Source organism: Electrona antarctica, assembly GCF_951216825.1.
Source record: "Electrona antarctica genome assembly, chromosome: 4".
NCBI lineage: Eukaryota > Metazoa > Chordata > Actinopteri > Myctophiformes > Myctophidae > Electrona > Electrona antarctica.
The window spans coordinates 7,259,216-7,282,146 of record NC_136809.1 but is presented as its reverse complement, the minus strand read 5'-3'; the positions used below and the strand labels follow the sequence as shown (position 1 = coordinate 7,282,146).

The 22,931-nt window shown below is 41.6% G+C and overlaps 2 protein-coding genes across 3 annotated transcripts in view; one reads left to right on the top strand and one right to left on the bottom strand.

The window, feature by feature from the left end:
• sclt1 (sodium channel and clathrin linker 1) overlaps positions 1–9,447 on the bottom strand; it is a 37,070-nt gene extending 27,623 nt beyond the window's left edge. Inside the window, exons 1-7 of the mRNA XM_079500096.1 lie at positions 9,329–9,447; positions 8,795–8,854; positions 8,648–8,700; positions 6,045–6,097; positions 4,898–4,970; positions 3,396–3,451; positions 465–609 (exon numbers count right to left, since the gene is read on the bottom strand). Coding sequence (XP_079356222.1) covers positions 465–609; positions 3,396–3,451; positions 4,898–4,970; positions 6,045–6,097; positions 8,648–8,700; positions 8,795–8,834 — 420 coding nt within the window. The 5' untranslated portion in view covers positions 8,835–8,854; positions 9,329–9,447. The remainder of the gene's footprint in view (positions 1–464; positions 610–3,395; positions 3,452–4,897; positions 4,971–6,044; positions 6,098–8,647; positions 8,701–8,794; positions 8,855–9,328) is intronic.
• On the top strand, positions 9,390–22,634 carry cUnh4orf33 (chromosome Un C4orf33 homolog). 2 transcript variants are annotated; one of them, XM_079500101.1, is made up of 6 exons: positions 9,390–9,547; positions 15,582–15,766; positions 19,459–19,531; positions 19,638–19,689; positions 20,973–21,172; positions 21,927–22,634. In XM_079500101.1, exons 2-6 carry the CDS (start codon positions 15,586–15,588, stop codon positions 22,024–22,026), a joined length of 606 nt encoding a protein of 201 aa, XP_079356227.1. In that variant the 5' UTR covers positions 9,390–9,547; positions 15,582–15,585; the 3' UTR covers positions 22,027–22,634. The 2 variants fall into 2 exon arrangements, with proteins under 2 accessions (XP_079356227.1, XP_079356228.1); XM_079500102.1 differs by lacking the exon at positions 9,390–9,547 and adding an exon at positions 9,622–9,692.
• Positions 22,635–22,931: the final 297 nt, after the last annotated feature.

Below are 22,931 nucleotides of genomic sequence, written 5' to 3'. Positions count from 1 at the left end.
AACCCCAGACGGCAGAAAATCCACTGAATGTTCAAAGTTCAGGTTGTTTGGGTGTAATTGAGGACATAAAACCTAGAAGAAAAACGAAAAATAAAATGGATAAATGAAAATGAATGTCATGAAACCTTTAACCCATTTTGAGCGGGAACCCCTTTTGGTGGTTACATACATTATGTTATAATTTAGCTATTGAAAAATAGCAGATCTACAAGCTCATAGCGCGGCACCGAGTGCCGCGCTATGAACTTGTAGGTCTGCTATTTTTGAAAAATCGTTAAAATGTGCCTCAAATCTTTCAGAAAATTGTCATGATTTAGAAAACTTTATTTGTTTTAATTTCGACGTCAGGCCTGAATGGGTTAAGTTGACTGCACATCATCAATAATACATGCTGCAGACTCCGAGACAAAAATTGGCAACATAATTATTCACGCGTGTCGTGTTGTGCATATGATTTGTGTGACCTGTCCAGAGAGCTGGATCTGTTCCTGCAGGTTTCTGATAACTCCATCGTCCTCCATTGTGCTCCCCCCCTCCGCTCCTCCTCCTGATGCCGTCGGCAGAGCCTGCAGCTGCCTCTCCACAGACTCCCTGAGCTCTGCATGCAGCCTGCGGATCAGAGGGAGGACACTTCACACATATAGACATAGACAGTGGTGGAAAAATGAACTCAAAATGTTTTACTTAACCCATTTTGACCTGGGAACGATTCTGCAAATGTCTTCTAAATCCTGACTGTTTTCATGAAAAAGCTATGTTTTTCTATGTCAGTCGTTCTCAAACACTTTCATGTCACTTTTCACGATTCTTCAAAAATAGCAGACCTACAAGCTCATAGCGCGGCACCGAGTGCCGCGCTATGAGCTTGTAGATCTGCTATTTTTCAATAGCTAAAGCATTACATAATGCAACACCAAAAGGGGTTCGCGCCCAAAATGGGTTAATAAAAGTATTAATACTGCATATAGAAAAATACAAGTAAAAGGTCTGGTGATATAAAAATGTACTTGAATAAAAATACTAAGTATTGGGATCAAAATGTACTTAAAGTACCAAAACTACAAAGTACTCACTATGCTGAATGTCTCATTTCAAGTCTTCAAAAATAGCCGATCTACCAGCTCACAATGCGACGCATTGTGAGCTGGTAGATCAGGCATTTTCAAAATGTCCGATATGTAAATAGGTCTTTAGTGTTTAATGTATGTTTTGTAATAATAATAAATCAAAATCTACAAAGTAATTAGTGACTAAAGTTTTTAAATAAATGTAGTGGGGTAAAAGTACAATATTTGACTCTGGAGATGTAGTGGAGTAGAAGTAAAAGTATTGGAATTACTCAAGTGAAGTACTAGAAATACCAGTACCTCAAATACAAAAGTACAGTAACTTCAGTAACTGTACATACCGGTAGTTACTTTACACCAGTGGTTCCCAAAGTGGGGTCTGGGGACCCCCAGGGGTCCTTGAGGGAGTTCCAGGGGGTCCCCAGGGGTCCCTGAGGGCGTTCCAGGGGACCCCCAGGGGTCATTGAGGGAGTTCCAGGGGACCCCCAGGGGTCCCTGAGGGAGTTCCAGGGGGTCCCTAGCTAAATGATAGTTTGGAACCAAATGGACCCTTATGGGTCTGTAAGGGTGCACTCACACGGTTAATGCAATTCTCTGTGCTCGTTGGATCAATGCTGTGTTGTGTCATGGCCGCCCAATGCATTTCCAATGGAGGTCACATGGTTTGACACAAGATTGTGTTGTGTGAGGGGGAGGGGCAACACAACACAGCATTGATCCAACGAGCACAGAGAATTGCATTAACCGTGTGAGTGCACCCTAACTCTGGGTGTACAAATGGAACCAAATGGACCCTTATGGGTCTGTAACTCTGAGAGTACAAATGGAACCAAATGGACCCTTATGGGTCTGTAACTCTGAGAGTACAAATGGAACCAAATGGACCCTTATGGGTCTGTAACTCTGAGAGTGTACAAATGGAACCAAATGGACCCTTATGGGTCTGTAACTCTGAGAGTACAAATGGAACCAAATGGACCCTTATGGGTCTGTAACTCTGAGAGTACAAATGGAACCAAAGGGACCCTAACGGGTCCGTTTGGTTCCATTTGTACACTCTCAGAGTTACATTAACATTGATTTTACAATATAAATTGGGGGTCCCAGAGATAGAAATGCCATTAAATGGGGGGTCCGTAGACTAATATGCATGTCAAACTGGGGGTCCTTGAAATTAGGGGTTGAGAATCACTGCTGGAGCCGTCAAAATCTTCTTGTTATGGGGGTCCCTGGCATATCTTTTCAAATGGGGGTCTGCAGGCTCATCGGTGTCAATTTGGGGGTCCTTGACATGAAAAGGTTTGGGAACCACTGCTTTACACCACGGTTCATACATACAGACCAGGCACAAAGCATGAAACCAACACATGGAAAACTATTTTCTCAAGGTTACGTACACAGTATGTTGCGATTTAAAAAATAAACTAAATCATAATCCTCAAGTCCCCCGGCCAGGCAGCAGCAGACAACGTGATACAGCATAGCACAGGCATCATGTTAGTCAGTACGGCCACACATTCAGTGACTTTGGTCAAATAACTCGCATATAAAAGGAACCCAAATAGTAGCCAAGAAAGAATGAAACGAGTGACAGGATCTCTTATGGCAGCCTGACTTACAGTTATAAATAATAAATCCATACCACCACCGTTACTTTTGAGACTGACTGACACACAGTCACACACACACACACACACACACACACACACACACACACACACACACACACACACACACACACACACACACACACACACACACACACACACACACACACACACACACACACACACACACACACACACACACATTATTTATTCATTATGCGAGCTAGAAAACTAATGAATTAACCCATTTAGACCTGAGGACGATTCTACAAGTCTTCTAAATCCTGACACTTTCTATGGCGGTCTAAGGTGCTCAACCTTTTTCATGTCAAGGACCCCCAGAATTATCTGTATTCGGCTGCGGACCCCCATCTGAAAATATGTAGTTCCACAAGCAAAGATATGAGTTAAAAATGTTCGCTGTGAAAGCATTATATTCACAATTTTCCAAAAATAGCAGACCTACAAGCTCGTAGCGCAGCACTCGGTGCCGCGCTATGAGCTTGTAGATCTGCTATTTTTAAATAGCTAAAGTATAACATAATGCTTTAAAACACCAAAAAGGGGTTCCCGCCCTGAATGAATTAATGTAGCTGGTGTGTGTAGCCTTTGGAAAAGAAAGCTCAATCCACGGTGACAGGCATGTAGTTGGGCCTCCCTCCCGCCGTCTGTTATCTGCCAGCGGTCCGACTGTTTCCTGCCACACATAAGACGTGCCTACCTCTCATTCTCCTTGACAACCCTCTCCAGTTTCACTCTGACATCTGTCATCTGCACCTGTGGATTGATTCACATGGGAGCGGAAAGATTCAAACATTAATTAAGAATAAGACGAGGGAAGGCCCTGACAAGTTGACACTTATTTTAATGCCACTTTTAAATGTTTTGAGGCAAGTGCTCATGAAAAGGCTAAAGGTAAATAAAAATGATTCTTTGTTTTTTTTACTTTAAGACCGGGAAAGCGTTACCTTTAAAACCAGGAAAGCATCTGTGTCATTTTAGATGTTGCTATGTATATAGCAACAGGAGTTGTGTTCATTTTTTTGGAATAAAATTTAGATTTTATTTTAAACTAAACTGGTTAAAGGACCAATTTTCAACCTTATCTTCATAGAACTGGTCCTCACTAATGCTTATTACAAGATCACACAATGTAGTCAGTCTCATAGAATAAAGCAAAATAAAATCTAAAAGACTGACTAGATTTAGTGTAATGATTTAGGCCGACCAGCTGAAGAAATCACAGAGACATTTCTGAGACCATTCATGTTTCTGGAAGATGCGTCTAAACTTGTATTGTACTGCTAGTTTGATCACTTCAAATACGCTTTCATCTTAAAATAACTAATGAGTGGAAATCTAAGCTCACAACACGTCGTGAGCTTGTAGATTGGCTATTTTTGGTGCGCACCATGCTTTCACAGAAGACACGGTGGCTTCTATGGAATCCAAATGACTGAAAACTTGGAATAAATTTAGTCTGCATCCCATTGCAGGGCTATGGGCAGTTCAGAGACCAATGATATAAATCCAGTCTGCATCCCATTGGAGGGCTATGGGCAGTTCAGAGACCAATGATATAAATGCAGTCTGCATCCCATTGGAGGGCTATGGGCAGTTCAGAGACCAATGATAATAAATGCAGTCTGCATCCCATTGGAGGGCTATGGGCAGTTCAGAGACCAATGATATAAATGCAGTCTGCATCCCATTGGAGGGCTATGGGCAGTTCAGAGACCAATGATAAATGCAGTCTGCATCCCATTGGAGGGCTATGGGCAGTTCAGAGACCAATGATAATAAATGCAGTCTGCATCCCATTGGAGGGCTATGGGCAGTTCAGAGACCAATGATAAATGCAGTCTGCATCCCATTGGAGGGCTATGGGCAGTTCAGAGACCAATGATAATAAATGCAGTCTGCATCTCATTGGAGGGCTATGGGTAGTTCAGAGACCAATGATATAAATGCAGTCTGCATCCCATTGGAGGGCTATGGGCAGTTCAGAGACCAATGATATATTGATAGGGATTCCAAGCTAATAGAAACTACAGCCTTGCTCGTATTCCTGGAAAACTAGCACGCTGAACTAGAATCCTTTGCTCTTGAAATGATCAAAATAAAATAAAAAGCTTTGAAATCTTGTTTGAAATGACCATTACTGCAAGATTGGAGTTTGCATTTGGAAAATGTTATCTTAAGTAGGCTGCAGTCTTCTTTCACCTGGTATGTGTTCAGCTGTTCAGTCATGCCGTCCATGTGTCGGTCGTACTCGGCTATCAGAGGAGCCATAATGCTGAAATTCAGACAGAGTGACATGTTGGTAAATGGTAAATGGTGCATTTATATAGCGCCTTTATCCAAGGCGCTTTACATAGATTGTGCATTACATTCACCCATTCACACACACATTCACACACCGATGGCAGCGGAAACCATGCAAGGCACCAACCAGCACATCAGGAGCAATTAGGGGTTCAGTGTCTTGCTCAAGGACACTTCGACAGTAACTCTGTTACTGTTGAACCTGACAGACATGATGCTATTCTGAGATAGCAACAGTAGCATGGCAACAGCAATACCTGAAACAAGCAATTTAGTCAAATATGAACCAACATTGGCTATTGAGACACTGTTAATAATACATTCTATTAGACATTAGAAGCCTGGTAACTTTGTAATACCAATTTGTACTATTAGTCCACTTGCCAGAATGTGAACCTAGACATGTTGAGTACAGTACACCAACCAAGTTTTATGTTAGAAATGTTGAGTATGGGTCCCTAGCATGTAGAAACTGCCGGATGCTAACTTGCATATGTTGAGCAATTTTCATAATTGGCATATGTGACCATACCATTAACAACCTATAGAAGGCAAATAAAAAATCTAAATTGAATCATGCTTTATGTAGCGCCATGTAAAAAATAGGGGGTTTTCATGATGCTGAATCCATTCCAATCATTCGTTTTGCACAAAAAACGTTCATTGGGCTAAAACGGCCATAGCCGTCATCACAAATGTGATGATTTCAGCACATTTGGGCACCATTAACATTTGTTAATGGTATCGTCACATATTATGCCAATTATGAAAATTGCTCAAGATATGCAAGTTAGCATCCGGAGGTTTCTACATGCTGGGGACCCATACTCAACATTTATAGCATAAAACCTTGGTGTACTCAAGGTTCACAATGGGACTCTATGGGCTGGCAAGTACCGGTAGACTATATTGCTTTTCTACAAGCAGAATGTGAAAAAATAACTTTATTCTAGACATTGCTGCATGCATGCGTGCGTCTGTGTAAAATGTGAAAACTGAAAAAGTTGCGCGCGCACACACACACACACACACACACATAATGTACCTTCTATCCGAGATCCAGGGGGCAGGGGACTGTGCATGCCTCATCTCCTCAACCTGACAGAGAGGAACAGAGTATAAACACTAGCCCTAAAATGGATGATATTCCATGTTGCGTCATGTACTCCATAACACAGCCAGAGAACACATTTTAAGGCAGCACTCTAATTTGTGTAATAAATTGCTGCGACTTGGGTTTCTTGTCATCTACTTTCATACAATGTAATCCATTTGAAAGTTGTGGCAGAGAAATTATCTATTCACATGGTACCAGGAATTACCATACTCTGTACTAGATGTGGACACATAACAATAATTAAAAAATAAATCACACTCGTCACTCGTGTGAAGTGAGGGGCGCTCTTATCATCATACATCACAATCCGTGCTCAGCCAATCCTCGCTATTGGGTACACACAGACATTCCGTGCTCAGCCAATCAGATCATCGCTATGGGGTACACGCTACACAGACACAAAACTGGGCATAGGAAGGGCTAGCACCCTCAATAACACCTTGAGGGCCCGGACCTATTTAATCCATTAATAAAATGTGCCCATCATTTATATGTAGCAGCTAACAATAGCCACACCACTCTAGAGTCGATCGACGACAACAGGAGGTAAGAATAAAGCTATCGCGACTAGCGACTGGACCGCGGAGCGCCGTCTAACAGGATCTTTTTTCATAATTAGACGGGATGATTTAGATCGCGAGTTATGAACGTTTTAAGATTTTCGTTTTCGTCCGCTAAACAGGCAGGGAACATTTTCGATGACGTGTCACTGTTGTGCAACACCGAGGATTGGGCAACAAGCGCTCCTAGGCTGTGGAGCGATGCGACCGGTTTTGATATCATTAATCTCCGTCCTATTTATCAATCTCCGTCTTGGGCAACTGACCGTGAACTTGAACTTGACGGTGATCTCCGTCCCTTAAACTGATAACGGCATGGAGCCATGGACACAAATTGACAGGTGGTTCAAGAATCAAGCTGTAATTTGGCTAATGGGAGGGGGGCAGACCAATGTAATGTGGATTCTGTGAGTTGAAATGAGACAATAATGATTTTGTATAAAATATGTATGTTCACTACTATGTACAGTATGCCTTTTTAATAATGAGACACGGCTGTATAGTCCATTTTAATTGAACAGAACCATGTCATTTCCGTCGCTATGCAAATTCTGACACTGACGAAGGCCTGCGCGCCGAAACGCGTTTGTCTGTCTGACTGCTGCTGCGGATCATCATTATTAAACAAGACTGAGAGTGCGGATTTTAGTTTTTAGTTTATTTGATCATCCTTCAGTTTCAAATACAATATTTAAAGACAATGAATGGAAGCCGTTACAAAAACAAAGCAAAACATGAAGATGATCAAAAGGAATAGGCAGAAGCTAAAAGCTTATAAATGCATGATTCGTAATACTTATTACATATTCTCTTTCTATATGTTCTCTTTGAATCTGCACCCAGCACACGCCTGAACCTTTAAAGGACTGTCTGAGTTGAGCGAGCCTTTTCCCTTGAAGGGGGGCAGACCACCTCAGCCATAACCATATAAGGAGTTCCCTATGCAGCTACACCCAAATATGGAGTGTGTTGCCCAACGTTGCATCAGGCGCAAACAAATCAGCACCATATGGAATGGGATATGCCCATATATGGACATGAAGCTGATGACCTCAGGGCTCCAGATATGGACATAAAAGAGACATGGAATGACAGATACAGAGAGAAAAGGGACGGAGACAGACAGGTACAGCGCCAGGTACAAGGACAAATCCCCTGACACTGTGACTCACTCAGGCATATATGACAAAAAATGTCAATGAGTTACATTGGTTTATGGCCGCGGGAAGATGTTTACAATAGAAGGTGCTGAACGTTTAGTAGGGGGTGCGCGTGCGTTAGCGCACGCCGCAAAATATCTGTGCACGTGCCTCTTGCATGTGCATTTTCACGCGGAAAAGTGGCATTTACTTCTCCTCTCCACACACATGAGGAAACTGACACAGGCAATTAACCAGGATAAGGCACCAATACTGTGATACAGCATATGTATTAAGCCTAGTAACAGAAATCAGTTTTGATTACAATTATTATTTTTCTCCAGCCCCTCTACTTCCCTAACCCCAAAAACCGCTTTGTCCCGACCCAACCCTTTGGTGTGGTTTGAAAAAAGACACAATCATGTCGCCCTCGATCCGGGGGTCCTGGGATGCAATACTGTACTCAGTACTGTATTGTACGTTGTTGAAGTAGGACTCATAAAATGTCCCTGGGACCCATCTAAAAGACCACCCCTGGGTCCCGGGATCCTTTACATTTAAAACCTATTTACATCACTGATAAGGTCTACACCAGTGACTATCTTCATCCAGTATATGATCATTTATTGCATTTAAATGAGTGTAGACCACATGTTATTTCTGTGGATATTCAGACACATTTCTTTCTACCCATAATACTCTCTACCTGTCATGTGTTCATATAGTAAAATGACTGCAGTGACAAGATTATAGTTATGTAGCTGCGACCATAAACATAAATTATACATGTCAAGGTCAGGTGGTTGTTGATCACAAATTATAATAATACTACCTGAGAATGATGTTCATCCTGATATTGGCCGAGGGCGGAGTTCAATCTTTGGACTAAAAGACACACACAGGATTGAGGTTTTATAGTGTAATGACTTGAGTTCAATGTTAACTATAGAATCAGAATTCAGACCTCTGTTCTTCTTACCTTGATCACGCAAAAACTCAACGTCTGACTCTGCTTGCATTGTACCTTATCCTGGACAGACTAAAAAAAACACATACATTCAAGATAAAAATAAAATAATCTGGATGATATAAGGATAACAAAGCAGGTATGGACAATCTCAACTCTCAGCAAGTTATTGAAACAGAGACAAGTATATCTCATCGCCTGGGACAGTTCCAATCAGTACTGTTTATTTGTTATTCTGTTCGGTTAGTAAAGGCACTACAATGTTGTTTAGATTATAGAGAATAACCTCCCGTCATTAGAGAAGGACGTCACCGGGTGTGTGTGTGTGTGTGTGTGTATGTGTGTGTGTGTATCCTAGCAGGCTAACGACGCTTAGCAATCTCTGCTAACACTCAAACATCTTGAAATGCCTGCTCTGCTGCTGTTCTGACCATAGCGGTGCTGACAGTGACCAATTCGCGAGGCGTGCAAGCTTGGCAGGAGCCTCGCGTCCATTTACACATGAATAAAAGACACAAAAGCAGTATATTTAGTATTATATTGAACCTTTTAACAAGTCCTCCGCCGTCCGGTTTGAAACAAACTACAACCAATCACAGTGAAGAGTTGCACTTCCGTACTCGTCCCCCTGCCAAACAGGACGAGAACAACAGTTCCGCTTTGAATTCTCTCAGCAGCAGATCAGAACTCAGAAGCTTACAGTGAAGTCTATGATCAGAAGCAGCTCTACGATTAGGATCTGCTGCGTATCTGCTTTGAGATAATGTAGGTTTTTATTTACGCTACACATCCTTTTAACTTTTTTCACCCCCCCTCTATGGGTGTATTTTCAAACTCAACCTCTTCACGTCACCTGACCAGCGCTGTTTTGTTTTTCGATTACGTCACCACGGTCACTGTACTGTAGTAAGTAGGTGGTAATGGTATTTAATTTATTATTGGTACAACTTGTCCATTATGGTTAAAACAGTTAATTCTACACAGTATGTTTCATAACAGTGTGCTGCGGTCAAACTGAGTATATGAATGTATGGTATTAGATTGATTGATTGAAATATTTATTAACAGTTTGCAGAATTACAGTACATTTCAAGCACAAACTCAATACAAAGGCTGTTAACTGTGAGTGGACGACCCAATTAAGCATTACACTTGTTTACAATAGGGTCCACCATGTTCAATTCATCAAAACATTTAGAGACGTACAAATAGACACTTCTATATAGACAAAGAACAGAACAGGAATTCATCATAATGGAGGTAAAAAGGGAAAAGAAACATATACAGTGAGGGGAAAAAGGGGGGGGGGGGCGGTGGGGGGATTCAGATTTTACGGGTGCCAGTTTCGAATTGCAGCCGTCCGTAGGTGCCCTTTGAGAGCGGTTTTGAAGGAGTCAAGGGATTCGCATTTCTTAATGACTGTTGGTAGGGCATTCCACCATAATTGAGTCCCTTGTTTGTGCCGAATCTGGGTTGTACATGGTTCGTTGCACTCCCTCTGGTGTTGTGGGTGTGGGCTTCGTTAACATTAAGGAAGTATCTAGACAGGTACATGGGTATCTTGGTGGAGTATCGAATCTTGTGGACCAGACCCATTGCAAGATGCTGTACTGTGCTTCTGTCATGTGGAATGTGGTGATGATGTCACTGGCATGTCAATTTGTCAAAGTAGCAGTGGTGGCAAAAGTACTCAGATTTTACTTAAAGGACATCTTTAGTTTTTTTTCAACCATGGTTCATGTTTTAGGTTGTTATTAGAGAAAGTTAAAGATGAGTGTTAATTTATTTTTTAATTTGCTGCTTTCTTTCGTTTTAGCGATTGTAGCTATTTTTGACAGGGGGGCGGGGGCATTCGAACATGGGGCTAAATACATATATTTTTACAAAATGTTACAGTCCTTTAAGTAAAAGTATCAATACTGCAATGTAAAACTACTCAAAGTTACAAAAAAGAAGTCCGGTAAAAAAAGTAAAAGTACAAAAGTATTGGCATCAAATGGTACGTAAAGTACTAAGAGTAAAAGTACTCATTATGCAGAATGTCCCATTTCAAGTTTTGTAATGTATACAACATTGTGATTGGCCGGAATGAGATGATGTATGATGATGGTAAGAGCGCCCCTCACGGGTGTGATTTTTAATTTATTATTGATCCAACAATTAACTTCCCCATTATGGAGACCATCAATGATGGAGACCATTATACTACATGGCATGTTTCACAGCAGTGTGCTACTACGAATACGATCCTATTGTGAACCGTGGTAAGCTGTGCTGCTGTCATGTGGAATGTCTGGTGATGAGAGGTTGTGTGTGTGTCAATGTAGTAAATGCTGCCATTGGCCTCACTCAGACCTTTACTGCATTGCTGTATGCTTGTTGGATTAATGTTGTGTAGTGTCATGGCCGCCCCAATGCATTTCCAATGGGAGTCACATGGTTTGACACAACATTTGTGTTGTATGAGGGGTAGGGGCGCAGTCGAAACACAGCCGAAAGCCATACAACAGCTTGTAGTCCAAAATGTGGACTACAAACCATGTGACTTCCATTGGAAATGCATTGGGGCGGCCATGACACTACACAACATTCATCCAACAAGCATACAGCAATGCAGTAAAGGTCTGAGTGAGGTCTTTCTTGGCCGGCTGGCTGAGGGGTACAATGGCTCTGGCCAAGTGGTGTGATTGTATTTCAACTGGCTTTTCCCCCGGGGAGGCAGGGACTGCCCATTAGTCAGACCTCCCGTTAGTCAGACCTGCGTGGCCACGTTACCTTTCCAGTGATGTAAATAGGTTTTCAATGTAATGAGTCCCGGGATGCAGGGCTGGTCTTTTAGATCAGTCCCAGGGACATTGTATGAGTCCCACTTCAATGACGTTTTACAAATTGCAGCATTTAACTCGCATTTAATTTGATATGGTTACTTATAATGTCGTTATAAACATGTAGAAAACAGAAGAAGAAATTATTATTATAACTAAAGCTAGCAAGATAAACTAGAATAAAAAACAGTAGTACAGTAGTGCATCCTGTGGATGCAGAGGTCATTGTTTTATTGCGACCCTTAACTATAAACTGCGTTTTGGGATGCAAAATGCACGCTATTTTAATCTCTGCCTTTCCACGCTGGTTAAATAAAGGTTACACATGTTGCTTGCACTTTAATGTCAGCATTATTATCAGGCTATCATGCGAAAAACAACTATTGACTTTGTTCGCCCTGCCCTTGAACGAGAGTTAAAACAGCCCCTGACATGATGTGCAACATGTGCTTGTTTTTTTCCCCCAACACTTTTATGTAGGCTAGATTCAAGTGATTTATTTGACAACGAATGTTGATGTGACATGCATGCAGGCAGTTTAAAAAAATATTAAACCAAGCATAATACAAGTACATATAACAATGATTTATATGTTTCAATTGTAACATGTAAAGAATGTGAGTAACCATACAAATGTACAATTTAAATATCAATATATGTGCAATGTATGCATGCAAAAACAATATCAATATGTAGACATTGGATATACAACAACAGAAGGTTGTGTAATTTGTTAAATTCTGAGAAAGATATACCGTCCATAATAAACACACAATAAGTGCAGGAGAATTGTCCCAAAATGAAAAATATAAATGCTTTGTGTGCATGTCTGTTGTGAGCAAGTAAGACATTTGACCAGGAAGTTGGGTCATTGTTGGAGACTCTTGACAGCCTGAGGAAAAACAAAACAAAACAAAAACATGATTTATGTGTCTCTCGGTGACTCTGGAGGCGATTGCCTGACCACAGGAGCACAAACAGTGAACAAAACAGTCTGGGCACTTGTAAATATTGGCACCAAAATAGAGTGGGCATCAGGATTCAGGACTACCTTGTAAATTAAGTCTTAAAGGACCACTTTTCAACCTATATCTTACCTACCTACCTATCTCGTTAGGCAGATTTTTTTTTAAAACAATATTATTTTACAAAAACTTTTAGATTTTTATTATCTACTACTGCATTACTGTATTGCACTTCTGGCTAGACGCCACTCTTCATTTCATTGTCAAAGTATTTGTATACTATGTGCAGTGACAATAAATTGAATCTAATCTAATCTAATCGTGAGAATAATGGCTTCCATTTTCGCATTGCAACTTTTCAGGACTAGAAAGCCTGCAGTTTCTATTAGCTTGGATTCCCCATTGATGATGTCACTGGTGGACGGGTTTCTGAACTGCCAACAGCCCTCCTATGAGACACAGACTGAGTAGAAGAAAATGGTGCTATTTTATCATGAACATTAATGAGGACCTAGTATATGAAGATAGGTTGAAAAGTGGTCCTTTAACGCAGCAACCTTATTTGTATTATTATACATCCTTAGTATAGGCTATTATGTGTATCTACTGACTATATATTATATTTGGAACTGTTATCACGGAATGAGCAGCATCAGTCCAGCAGTAAATCCAGTATGTGTTTGTATTTGTATCTCTGTCTATGGTGTGGGGGCACAGCAAGCCTGTGAACATGTATCTCTATCTATGGACATGCCTCTATCTATGAACATGTATCTCTATCTATGGTTTGGGGGCACAGCAAGCCTGTGAACATGTATCTCTATCTATGGACATGCCTCTATCTATGAACATGTATCTCTATCTATGGTTTGGGGGCACAGCAAGCCTGTGAACATGTATCTCTATCTATGGACATGCCTCTATCTATGAACATGTATCTCTATCTATGGTTTGGGGGCACAGCAAGCCTGTGAACATGTATCTCTATCTATGGACATGCCTCTATCTATGAACATGTATCTCTATCTATGGTTTGGGGGCACAGCAAGCCTGTGAACATGTATCTCTATCTATGGTTTGGGGGCACAGCAAGCCTGTGAACATGCCAGCTCCTCTCTCTTGCATTGACGAGGAGTGTACTGTGCATGTACAACTTGACAATGAGTCAGTTAACAAACATTCTTTTTATACATTATACTCACTACTAGTCATTAGCTATATCATATTTCATATGGTACCTCTAACCTCACATCCGTAATTGATGCTATGCGTGTACTCGAAAGTTATGTTGGAACGCCTACTGAGTGGCAAAGAAATGTGTATTAAACAATGTTAAAGTTACCAACAATGTAGCTGTACGGAACGTTTACTCATGTACTGTACTGTACTGTACTGTACTGTACTGTACTGTACTGTACTGTACTGTACTGTACTGTACTGTACTGTACTGTACTGTACTGTACTGTACTGTACTGTACTGTACTGTGCATGTGTGTGTGTGTGGTGCTGCTCAACAGTACCATCCAGCGGTATTGCCGTGTTACTTCTGTGCTAATACAGACACACGCAGACACAGACATACGTACACACAAGCACACATAGTCACGCATAGGAGTGGCTAGCACCACTCATAGGAGTGGCTAGCACCACTCATAGGAGTGGCTAGCACCACTCATAGGAGTGGCTAGCACCACTCATAGGAGTGGCTAGCACCACTCAAAAACCCACCATAGACACTTTCTGTCAAGACATTCCGTGCAGGTGATTATTTTTCAATGTCAGTGTATCTAAGTGTCAGAGTTTGGAAGCGCTCGTTTTCAATAATGCAACGTCCTACTGCCACTACCTGCATTATGTGACATTTAGAAACAGATGGTATGCAGGACCGTTGAGTAATTTCCAACGAGCGCTTCCAAACTCCTGTGCTCCATATAGAGTGTCGCAGTCCCGCCCCCTGTCATGATGACGCCAGGGCCAGGAAGGCCCATGCATTTTTCCCATAGTCATTTCAAAAAGACGGTTACGCCGCGGACAAAGCCAACTCGAGTCGTGACAAATCATGACAATAAACACGATATTTTGGACCAAACAAATAAATACAAAGAAGAAAAACAACAAAAAAGGTGTTGTAACCTGCCGTTTTTCTTCTTCTTTCTAATTCTTTTTTTGGCCCAAAAATGGTGTTTGTTGTCATGATTTGCCACGACAAGAGTTGGCTTTCTACAACGCTTAAAAGGTCTTTAAATAAATACATTTTGAAAAGTCTATGAGGAAAATGAACAGAGAATTACCTGGGCCCTGGTAGGGGGCGTGACTGCGACACTCTATACTGCCAAATGTTTTGTCACTCAGTCTAGCTACAGTGGCTGTAGAACTACAAAATGGCTGTACGTGGCGTAGCCAAAGCGTAGCTACTGAAAATGAGTGGGGCGTGGTTTACAAAATGTAATATTTTCCATGCTTTATCTCCTTGTGAGATGGAGATAAAACTTGAACAAGCTTACACAGTGACCAAGTGTTGACCTCCCTTGTTGACGTACTGCCCAAGAGGGCCACGTTTGAGTATAAAAGCACAAAGAAGGGTCTGTTTTAATTTTAATCAGCCAACGTTCCACCGCTATTGGCAACATGGGGGTCGCCTACGGACTACGATGCATTTCTTTAATCTACATTCTACTGTACTGCGATTGTCAGTAAGTCGTCCGTCTCGTGCTATACTTGTGCGAACAAGACTAGATCCTTTCTACGTTGTTGATTCTGAAAGACTGTAAAAATAGGACCCATTGCCTCCCTGCTTGACACTCAGCATCAAAGGGTTGGATTGGGGGGTCAAATCTACTAATCAAATGATTCCCGAGCACAGCATGGCTGCAGCTCACCGCTCCTTGGCTGCGGCTCACCGCTCCAAGAGATGGGTCAATTGCGGAGAACAAATTTCACCGCGGTAACGTGTGTGACAAATCGTACGACTTTGACTTTCTCTTTTTCTATTCTTTTTCTATTCTTTAGTGAGATGACGTATGAGATCACGACGACCTGGGACAGTCTCCCCGTGAACCATGACCCCGTGACCTTCAAGATGTCTCCTGGGGACGGAGGGTTGAAGCTGGAGGTGTTTGCTCCTTTCTGGGATTCCCCCGCAGCCCCCGACGGTCCCCCGGGCAAGCCGTTCCCCCATCTCTGGAACTACGAAGGTGAGAAGGGACGTAGTTGGAGATGCTCCGAAAATCGGCCAGCCATCTTTTACACCATTAATGGTTAATGTGGTTAAACGCTAACGTGACATGGATGCGTTCCAGGTCTCAATGGATTAAGTGGTATAAATGTCAATCAGATATATAGTATAACATCATTTTGCATTTTTGTGACAGGCCTACACATTCTCCCCTTCCTCCCAACACACAGGAACAGTTTTGACGTGGGTTTTGACATATAATCATTTTGGAAATATTAAAATTTGCAACATTTCACAAGATCAGTATCGGTATCGGACCTATCAGTATCGGTATCGGACCTATCAGTATCGGCTGATCATGAGAAAAACAATCAGTGATCAGGTATCGGTCCCAAAAAACCTGATCGGAGAATCTGTAGACGTAGTTAGTCCTTAGTGTTCATTTAAACTGAAAGGGTGTGTACAGCACATTTAATAACATTGTGTAAAGACACAGAACAACACGTGTACAATCTTAGAGTTACAAATGGATAAATGAACACAGGGGATTTTAGAATGCTGCTACGGCGTGGCTACATGGGCTCTCTAGGGATGTGGAAGTTTATCGATGTGGAACTGCTTTTTTATTCTCCGAATACAGCCGATGTGCATCAACATATAACAACTGCACAGTACACACACACACACACACACACACACACACACACACACACACACACACACACACACACACACACACACACACACACACACACACACAGACATAATAAAAACAAACATACCAGCTGCTAAAGAGTTATGCTTTCCCATAAGAATTAACTGCAGTGTTGACATGTTTTTAATTAGATTAACCATTAAAATGAGATTATGAATAATTGCCACTGCTAAGTGATGTCCGTATGATGTGAGTTTAAAGCATGCATGCAGTCCGCATAATCGGTATAAAGGTTAAGAATCTAAAGACAAACAGAGACTGTAGGGACTCTATCTGCTTATGAGGTTATGAAGGTAATGTCATTAACATTAAAATAGTGGCACAGCAACTGCACCTTTTATAATGAAGTTGAGTAGCAGCCTCATCCAATTGACCTCAAGTTCGATTCCTGGTTAATGAGCGCCACCCGTTTGCCCTCATTAATGTTACTTATCATTATATTGGAAATCAACCGTATACCGCAATGGAGGAGGATGCTAATGAGCATAACCCCCCATGCTATCGACCTGTCTGCTTTGGATGATTTTCATTCTATTCAGTTAATGAGAATGATCGTTTTCCCTAAAAAGAGAGTATTAGTAAGGGCATTTTATCAGGTATTTGACAAATCTGGGAACTAAATCGTTACCAAGAAATTTCTTCACCAATGTGTTTCTAAAGGTGTCTAATAACATGTACTAAAAGTTTGAAATTCAACTCCCGTGGGAAATTGAGTTATTAGCATAATATGCATAATATGCCCATAACATCCTATATAAGGCAAAAAAGTCCAAATTTCATCATTCTTTAAGTAGCATGTGACATATGAAACTAGGGTGATTGCATGATTCTGAATCCATTCCAAGCATTAGTTTTGCACAAAAAACACTCCTTGGGCTAAATTAGGCCATATCCACTTGACCAAATGTGCTGACCTCATCACGTTTGTGTGGCCGTTTTCCTCCCAAGGAGTGTTTTTTGTGCAAAACTAATGCTTGGAATGGATTCAGAATCATGCAAACACCCTCGTTTCATATGTCACATGTTACTTAAAGAATGATGAAATTTGGACTTTTTTGCCTTATATAGGATGTTATGGGCATATTATGCTAATAACTCATTTCCCACGGGAGTTGAATTTCAAACTTTTAGTACATGTTATTAGACACCTTTAGAAACACATTGGTGAAGAAATTTCTTGGTAACGATTTAGTTCTCAGATTTGCATAGAATTCTCTTACTATGCCGAGTTCATACTAAGAGACTTTAGTGCCGATTATCCAACAGTTTATTTTTTTGGCACTCGCCGACGTAGTACCAAATTCAGATGCAAATCTGGGTTTCGCTCGCTGTGTCATGAGTGAATGGTTCAAAGCCGGAGCGTGATCTCAGTGCTCCCTGGGCACTCCCAGACATCTGGCACGTTTGATATCTGGAGAAGTCTGCGATTGAAAATCATGCTGGAGATGAAATGTATTGTATTATTGTGACCAGCACTGAAAGCAGCTGAGCACAGAGCAGAGGTTGATATGGTGTTTGTTTGATTGTGTAAGATAGAGAGGTTTATAAAGAGAGAGAGAGAGAGAGAGATATTGATCCTCGTGGGGAAATTCAGGTGTGATCCAAAACGTGTAGGAGTGGAGTGTGTATTTGGGAACGCATGTCCTGCACTTGTTGTTGCAAGGTTTGCCAGTATGGTTTGAAGGTTCTGTGAGGTTACAACTCCTTAAATTGTTACCCACACTAGTAGCTTACATAATATAGGTGTAGGGTACCATAAACTTGAAGGGTAAATGGTGCATTTATATAGCTCTTTTTTATCCAAAGTGCTTTGCATGCGTGAAAAGATGAGTTAGATTTTCCTGTAAACCTCAAGTTTAGCAGGCATATACAGTAATATGTGACCGGGTCTGGCAAATAGGGCTTCATCTCAACCAGAGTAATTTTTCAGTTTTAAAATGATTGTGCCGTTTCACTCAAAGCTGAGAAAATCCCCTTTGAATGTTCACAACATTTCAACACCTAGAGCTGGCTAGCCTACTTTGACTTATACATGTATACATTTAATTTGCCCAAATCAATAATCTGTTGGAATTAAAACTTTCTTCAACATTCAAGCTGTGTTAATATGAAAAAAAAAAACGAAAATCACAAAAAAAAAGAAATCAAGTTTATTTTAGATTTTCTGCCTTTTCATTATAGGCGAGATGAGGACCATTTTGCTAGACCTGGTCACATATACGTTAATATACAGGTGTGATGCTACAATTCGGGGGTTTAACAGGAGTTTCCTGTAATATACACATCCGTATTCCATGCTTTTGCGCAATAACACACACACACTCATGGCTTCCTCCGATGGTGGAGGAAGCCGTGCAAAGCACCAACCTGCTGCACATCAGGAGCACTAGGGGTTCAGAGTCTTGCTCAAGGACACTCTGGGGGAGCCCACAGGGATCGAACTGGGAACCTCATGGTTCCCATCTGGCTGTTCTATACCAGCCACTCTACTCCTGAGCCACTGCCGCCCCTAGCATGGTTGGAACACCATGATTGGAATACCTTTTGACCTTAGTTGTAAATGACTCCATCCCTTCCTTACCTGCAGTGCACACTAATGGTCGACTTGATTCATTGATGACAAGTTATTATACATAATCATTATCTCTGTCTGACAGACAGAGAGATGCAGAGGTAGAATCAAGATTAGATTAGAAAGGTGGTGCAGTCGGTATAGCGCTGCCGCCTCACATCTAGTATCCCGGGTTCGATTCCCGCCTGGTACGCTGGGGGCGTGTTCCCTCCTCCGCGTCATCAGCGGAGGAAACAAACATGAAAGACAATTAGCAATACGGATGAAAATACATTAAAATGTTCTAGAGTAGACTAAACATGAGTCTGTATATATATATATTTTTGTGTCTGTATACTATTTTTGTAATAACTTAACTAGGTGGTTAATATGTGTGCCTTTTTGAATACCTCTTTTTTTAATATTCTCTCTTTTTCTTCTTCAGTGGTGGAGGCAATGTTTCTGTCCGACGACAGTAGTTTCTTAAAGGATAATTACCTGGAGGTGGAGCTCTGTCCGTAAGTATAGCAGTCACATGCATTTACTGTAAAAAATAATGGAAAAACATATAAATACACAAATTCTCACAATGAGACCTAATTATATGCCATGTTTGTATTCCAGGCATGGACAACAGTTGGTGTTGTTTCTGCACGGAGAAAGCCAGTCATTCAAGGTAGGCTATAGGCCACACACACAATACAACAGAAATCGAGGGCTAGTAAACAGGAATAGTATGATTTGTAGACACAGATCTGAGCCAGACAGACCGTACGTGTCCAAGAACTGCAACGAACGAACGCTTGACATTATGTGTATTTATTTATATTGGCATTTGTGTAAAGAACATCCATCTACTTTAAAGGAGAATTTCAGACTAGAAGGCTTTCTTACCTTTATTTGTAGTTGTTACGTCCCCACCAAAGAGGTCCAGGTGTTATTTATTTTGTGCAAAAGCGCATAAGCGCATTTCGCCCTACCATAAGCCCTCAATGAATTGAATTGAATTGAATGGGCATTGGGTTTTTGTGCTAATTCGCTTATTTCCATCGCTCAAAAATATTTTTTTTTCTATATATCCTCTCTTCATAATGTAAATAGTATCCCAAGCGGCACACTTTACTACAGTACTTCTTTCGATGGAAATAAGCGAAATAGCACAAAAAACCCAACCCCCATTGAGGGCTTATGGTAGGGGAAATAGCCAATAATGCACTTTTGCACAAAATAACACCTTTGGTGGGGACGTAACAACTACAAATAAAGGTAAGAAAGCCTTCTAGTCCGAAATTCTCCTTTAAATCAATGGGCGCCTTTTGACGCCTCCTGTCCAAACGCCCTCTGTGCAGAGATCGCCTTTTGATGCCTATTTTAATATCAATTGATGCCTTGTATGCACTCATAACACCCGGTACGGTGAACACAAAAACTGGCTTATGCTGTCTATGGGGACGCAGTTTTTAGAATCGTAATATCTCAGATTCTTCTTTTTGTGTCAAAACAAGCTTGATTTGCGGCTCATTTCTCTAAATGATATGATCCTCGGTTACAAAAAGTAAGTTTTGGGTGGATTATTAACCCATTTTGACCTGAGATCAGATTCTAAAAATGTCTTCTACATCCTGACAGTTTTCTGAAAAAGCTATGTTTCTTCGATTCTTCGATTTTTCAAAAAATAGCAGACCTACAAGCTCGTAGCGCGCCACTCGGTGGCACGCTATGAGCTTGTAGATCTGCTATTTTTCAATAGCTAAAGCATAACATAATGCTAACACCAAAAGGGGTTCCCGCCCAAAATGGGTATTAAATGACAATCGCGGGACATGCAGATTTTCACTTCCTGATTCTAGGTGAAACGGCTTTCAGAATAAGATGCTTCGCCTATTGAATGACTTTGATGGCGCTGTTGGCGGTAAATGTTACTTTCCTCTTGTCACCTTTGTCTTGGTCTCTCTATAGCAACAACTGCCCCTGTCATTCAATGCCACGATCACAGGGAACAAGTGGTACGGCGTGGCTCTGCTGCCCTGGGCGTACTTCCCGCCCAACATAAACAAAGTGAACCTCTACGCCATCCACGGCGAGGGCGCCGACCGCGTCTACGAGTCCCTGTACCCCGTTCCCCAGAAGGACCTGGCGCCAGGACAGAAAGCCAACTTGTGAGTGTGCTGAGTATGAGTGGAATTATTTAAGAGTAAATATTGTTTGAGGTCACATTGCCATTTTGTACTGTCAAAGCCCTTGAAAAACTCTGATCGCATTGCTCTCCAAGACACACATTATTCACAGCAAAAGTCTTACTCTGGCAGTTTTTCTTTAGCAGTCAGACACAGAAGTGTCAACACTAGCTCTGGAAAAACCAGTTGGATGACAGAGATAAAGTATTGACAGGCCCGCCTCCAAGTAACTATTCATTGCTTAGATGTGTTTGCTGTCAGCGGACACCTACGGTAGCCAGCGTGAGCAGTGTTTTATTCCACCGAGAAAATGAAATGCAAATAAATAGAGAGAGATGCTGAGTGTCACTGTGTGAATATATGTGTGTGTGTGTGTGTGTGTGTGTGTGTGTGTGTGTGTGTGTGTGTGTGTGTGTGTGTGTGTGTGTGTGTGTGTGTGTGTGTGTGTGTGTGTGTGTGTGTGTGTGTGTGTGTGTGTGTGTGTGTGTGTGCGTGCGTGCGTGCGTGCGTGCGTGCGTGCGTGCGTGCGTGCGTGCGTGCGTGCGTGCGTGCGTGCGTGCGTGCGTGCGTGCGTGCGTGCGTGCGTGCGTGCGTGCGTGCGTGCGTGCGTGCGTGCACACTGCATGTGTGTGCGTATCCCTTCTTTTGTGTGTTTGCTAAATCACAAGATTACACCTCCCTCTCTCTCTCTCTCTCTCTCTCTCTCTCTCTCTCTCTCTCTCTCTCTCTCTCACAGCCACCTCCTGCAGTATTTCCAAGACTTCTGCCTGCAAAGCATTATGGGAAAAGGGTGGGTCCAGCCAGAGTGTTCTGATCTCTGGGCAGGAAAGTGCTGAGCACGACAGAAAAAAAACTGCCAATCGCGCGCACGCACACACACACACACACACTCACACGCGCGCACAAAAACAACGCGCCGGCGACTGCAGGGTGACAGTGCGACCAAAGTCATCGAGGGGGAACAAAGTGCAATCGATCTTTATTAGTTAATGATGTCAAACGGCTTGACATGAAATATGTTATCAGGTTGTCAGAGTGAATTAGGTGACATACACACACCCTCGCCCACACACACACACACACACTCACACACTGAAAAACTTGCACACTTACAGACACATACACAGCTTGTCACAAGGAATTGGACGTCACCTTAAATTGCCTCAGCAGAGTGTGACCTACAGCAGCGTTTGGCTTTGACATTCAGCCACCGTGCGGCTGGTACACTCCGTTTCACTGAGATAAACCTCAGCCAACTTTTTTTATTCACTACTCTGTGTAATAAATGTGACACCCAACACACAACCGACTGCACACACAATCATACACATTTTCCTGAAGTGAAGAGAAGTTGTTTCAGTACGGTATTGTACTTTTAACTATACTTAGAGCTGTTGTGTGGAAATAATTAAAAAAAAGTCCCCCCATTCTGTGTTTCCTAGAACTAGAGGTCTGTAAAAAAAAAAATCATTAACATGGTGAAACACATCTTGATGATATCACCAAGATGTGTTTCACCATGTTAATGTTTTTTTCTCATACTTACAGTTTTAGGAAACACAGAATGGGGGGACTTTTTTATTATTTCCACACAACAACTTTAAGGTATATTAATGACATAGTAAAATGTTGAAAATTAGTGGAATGCCCCTTTAAGTCCTACATACGTCTTCGTACAAATAACAAACAGAAGAAAAACATTGTCTAAAATTCTAAATCTAATCTAAAATAGACAATCTAC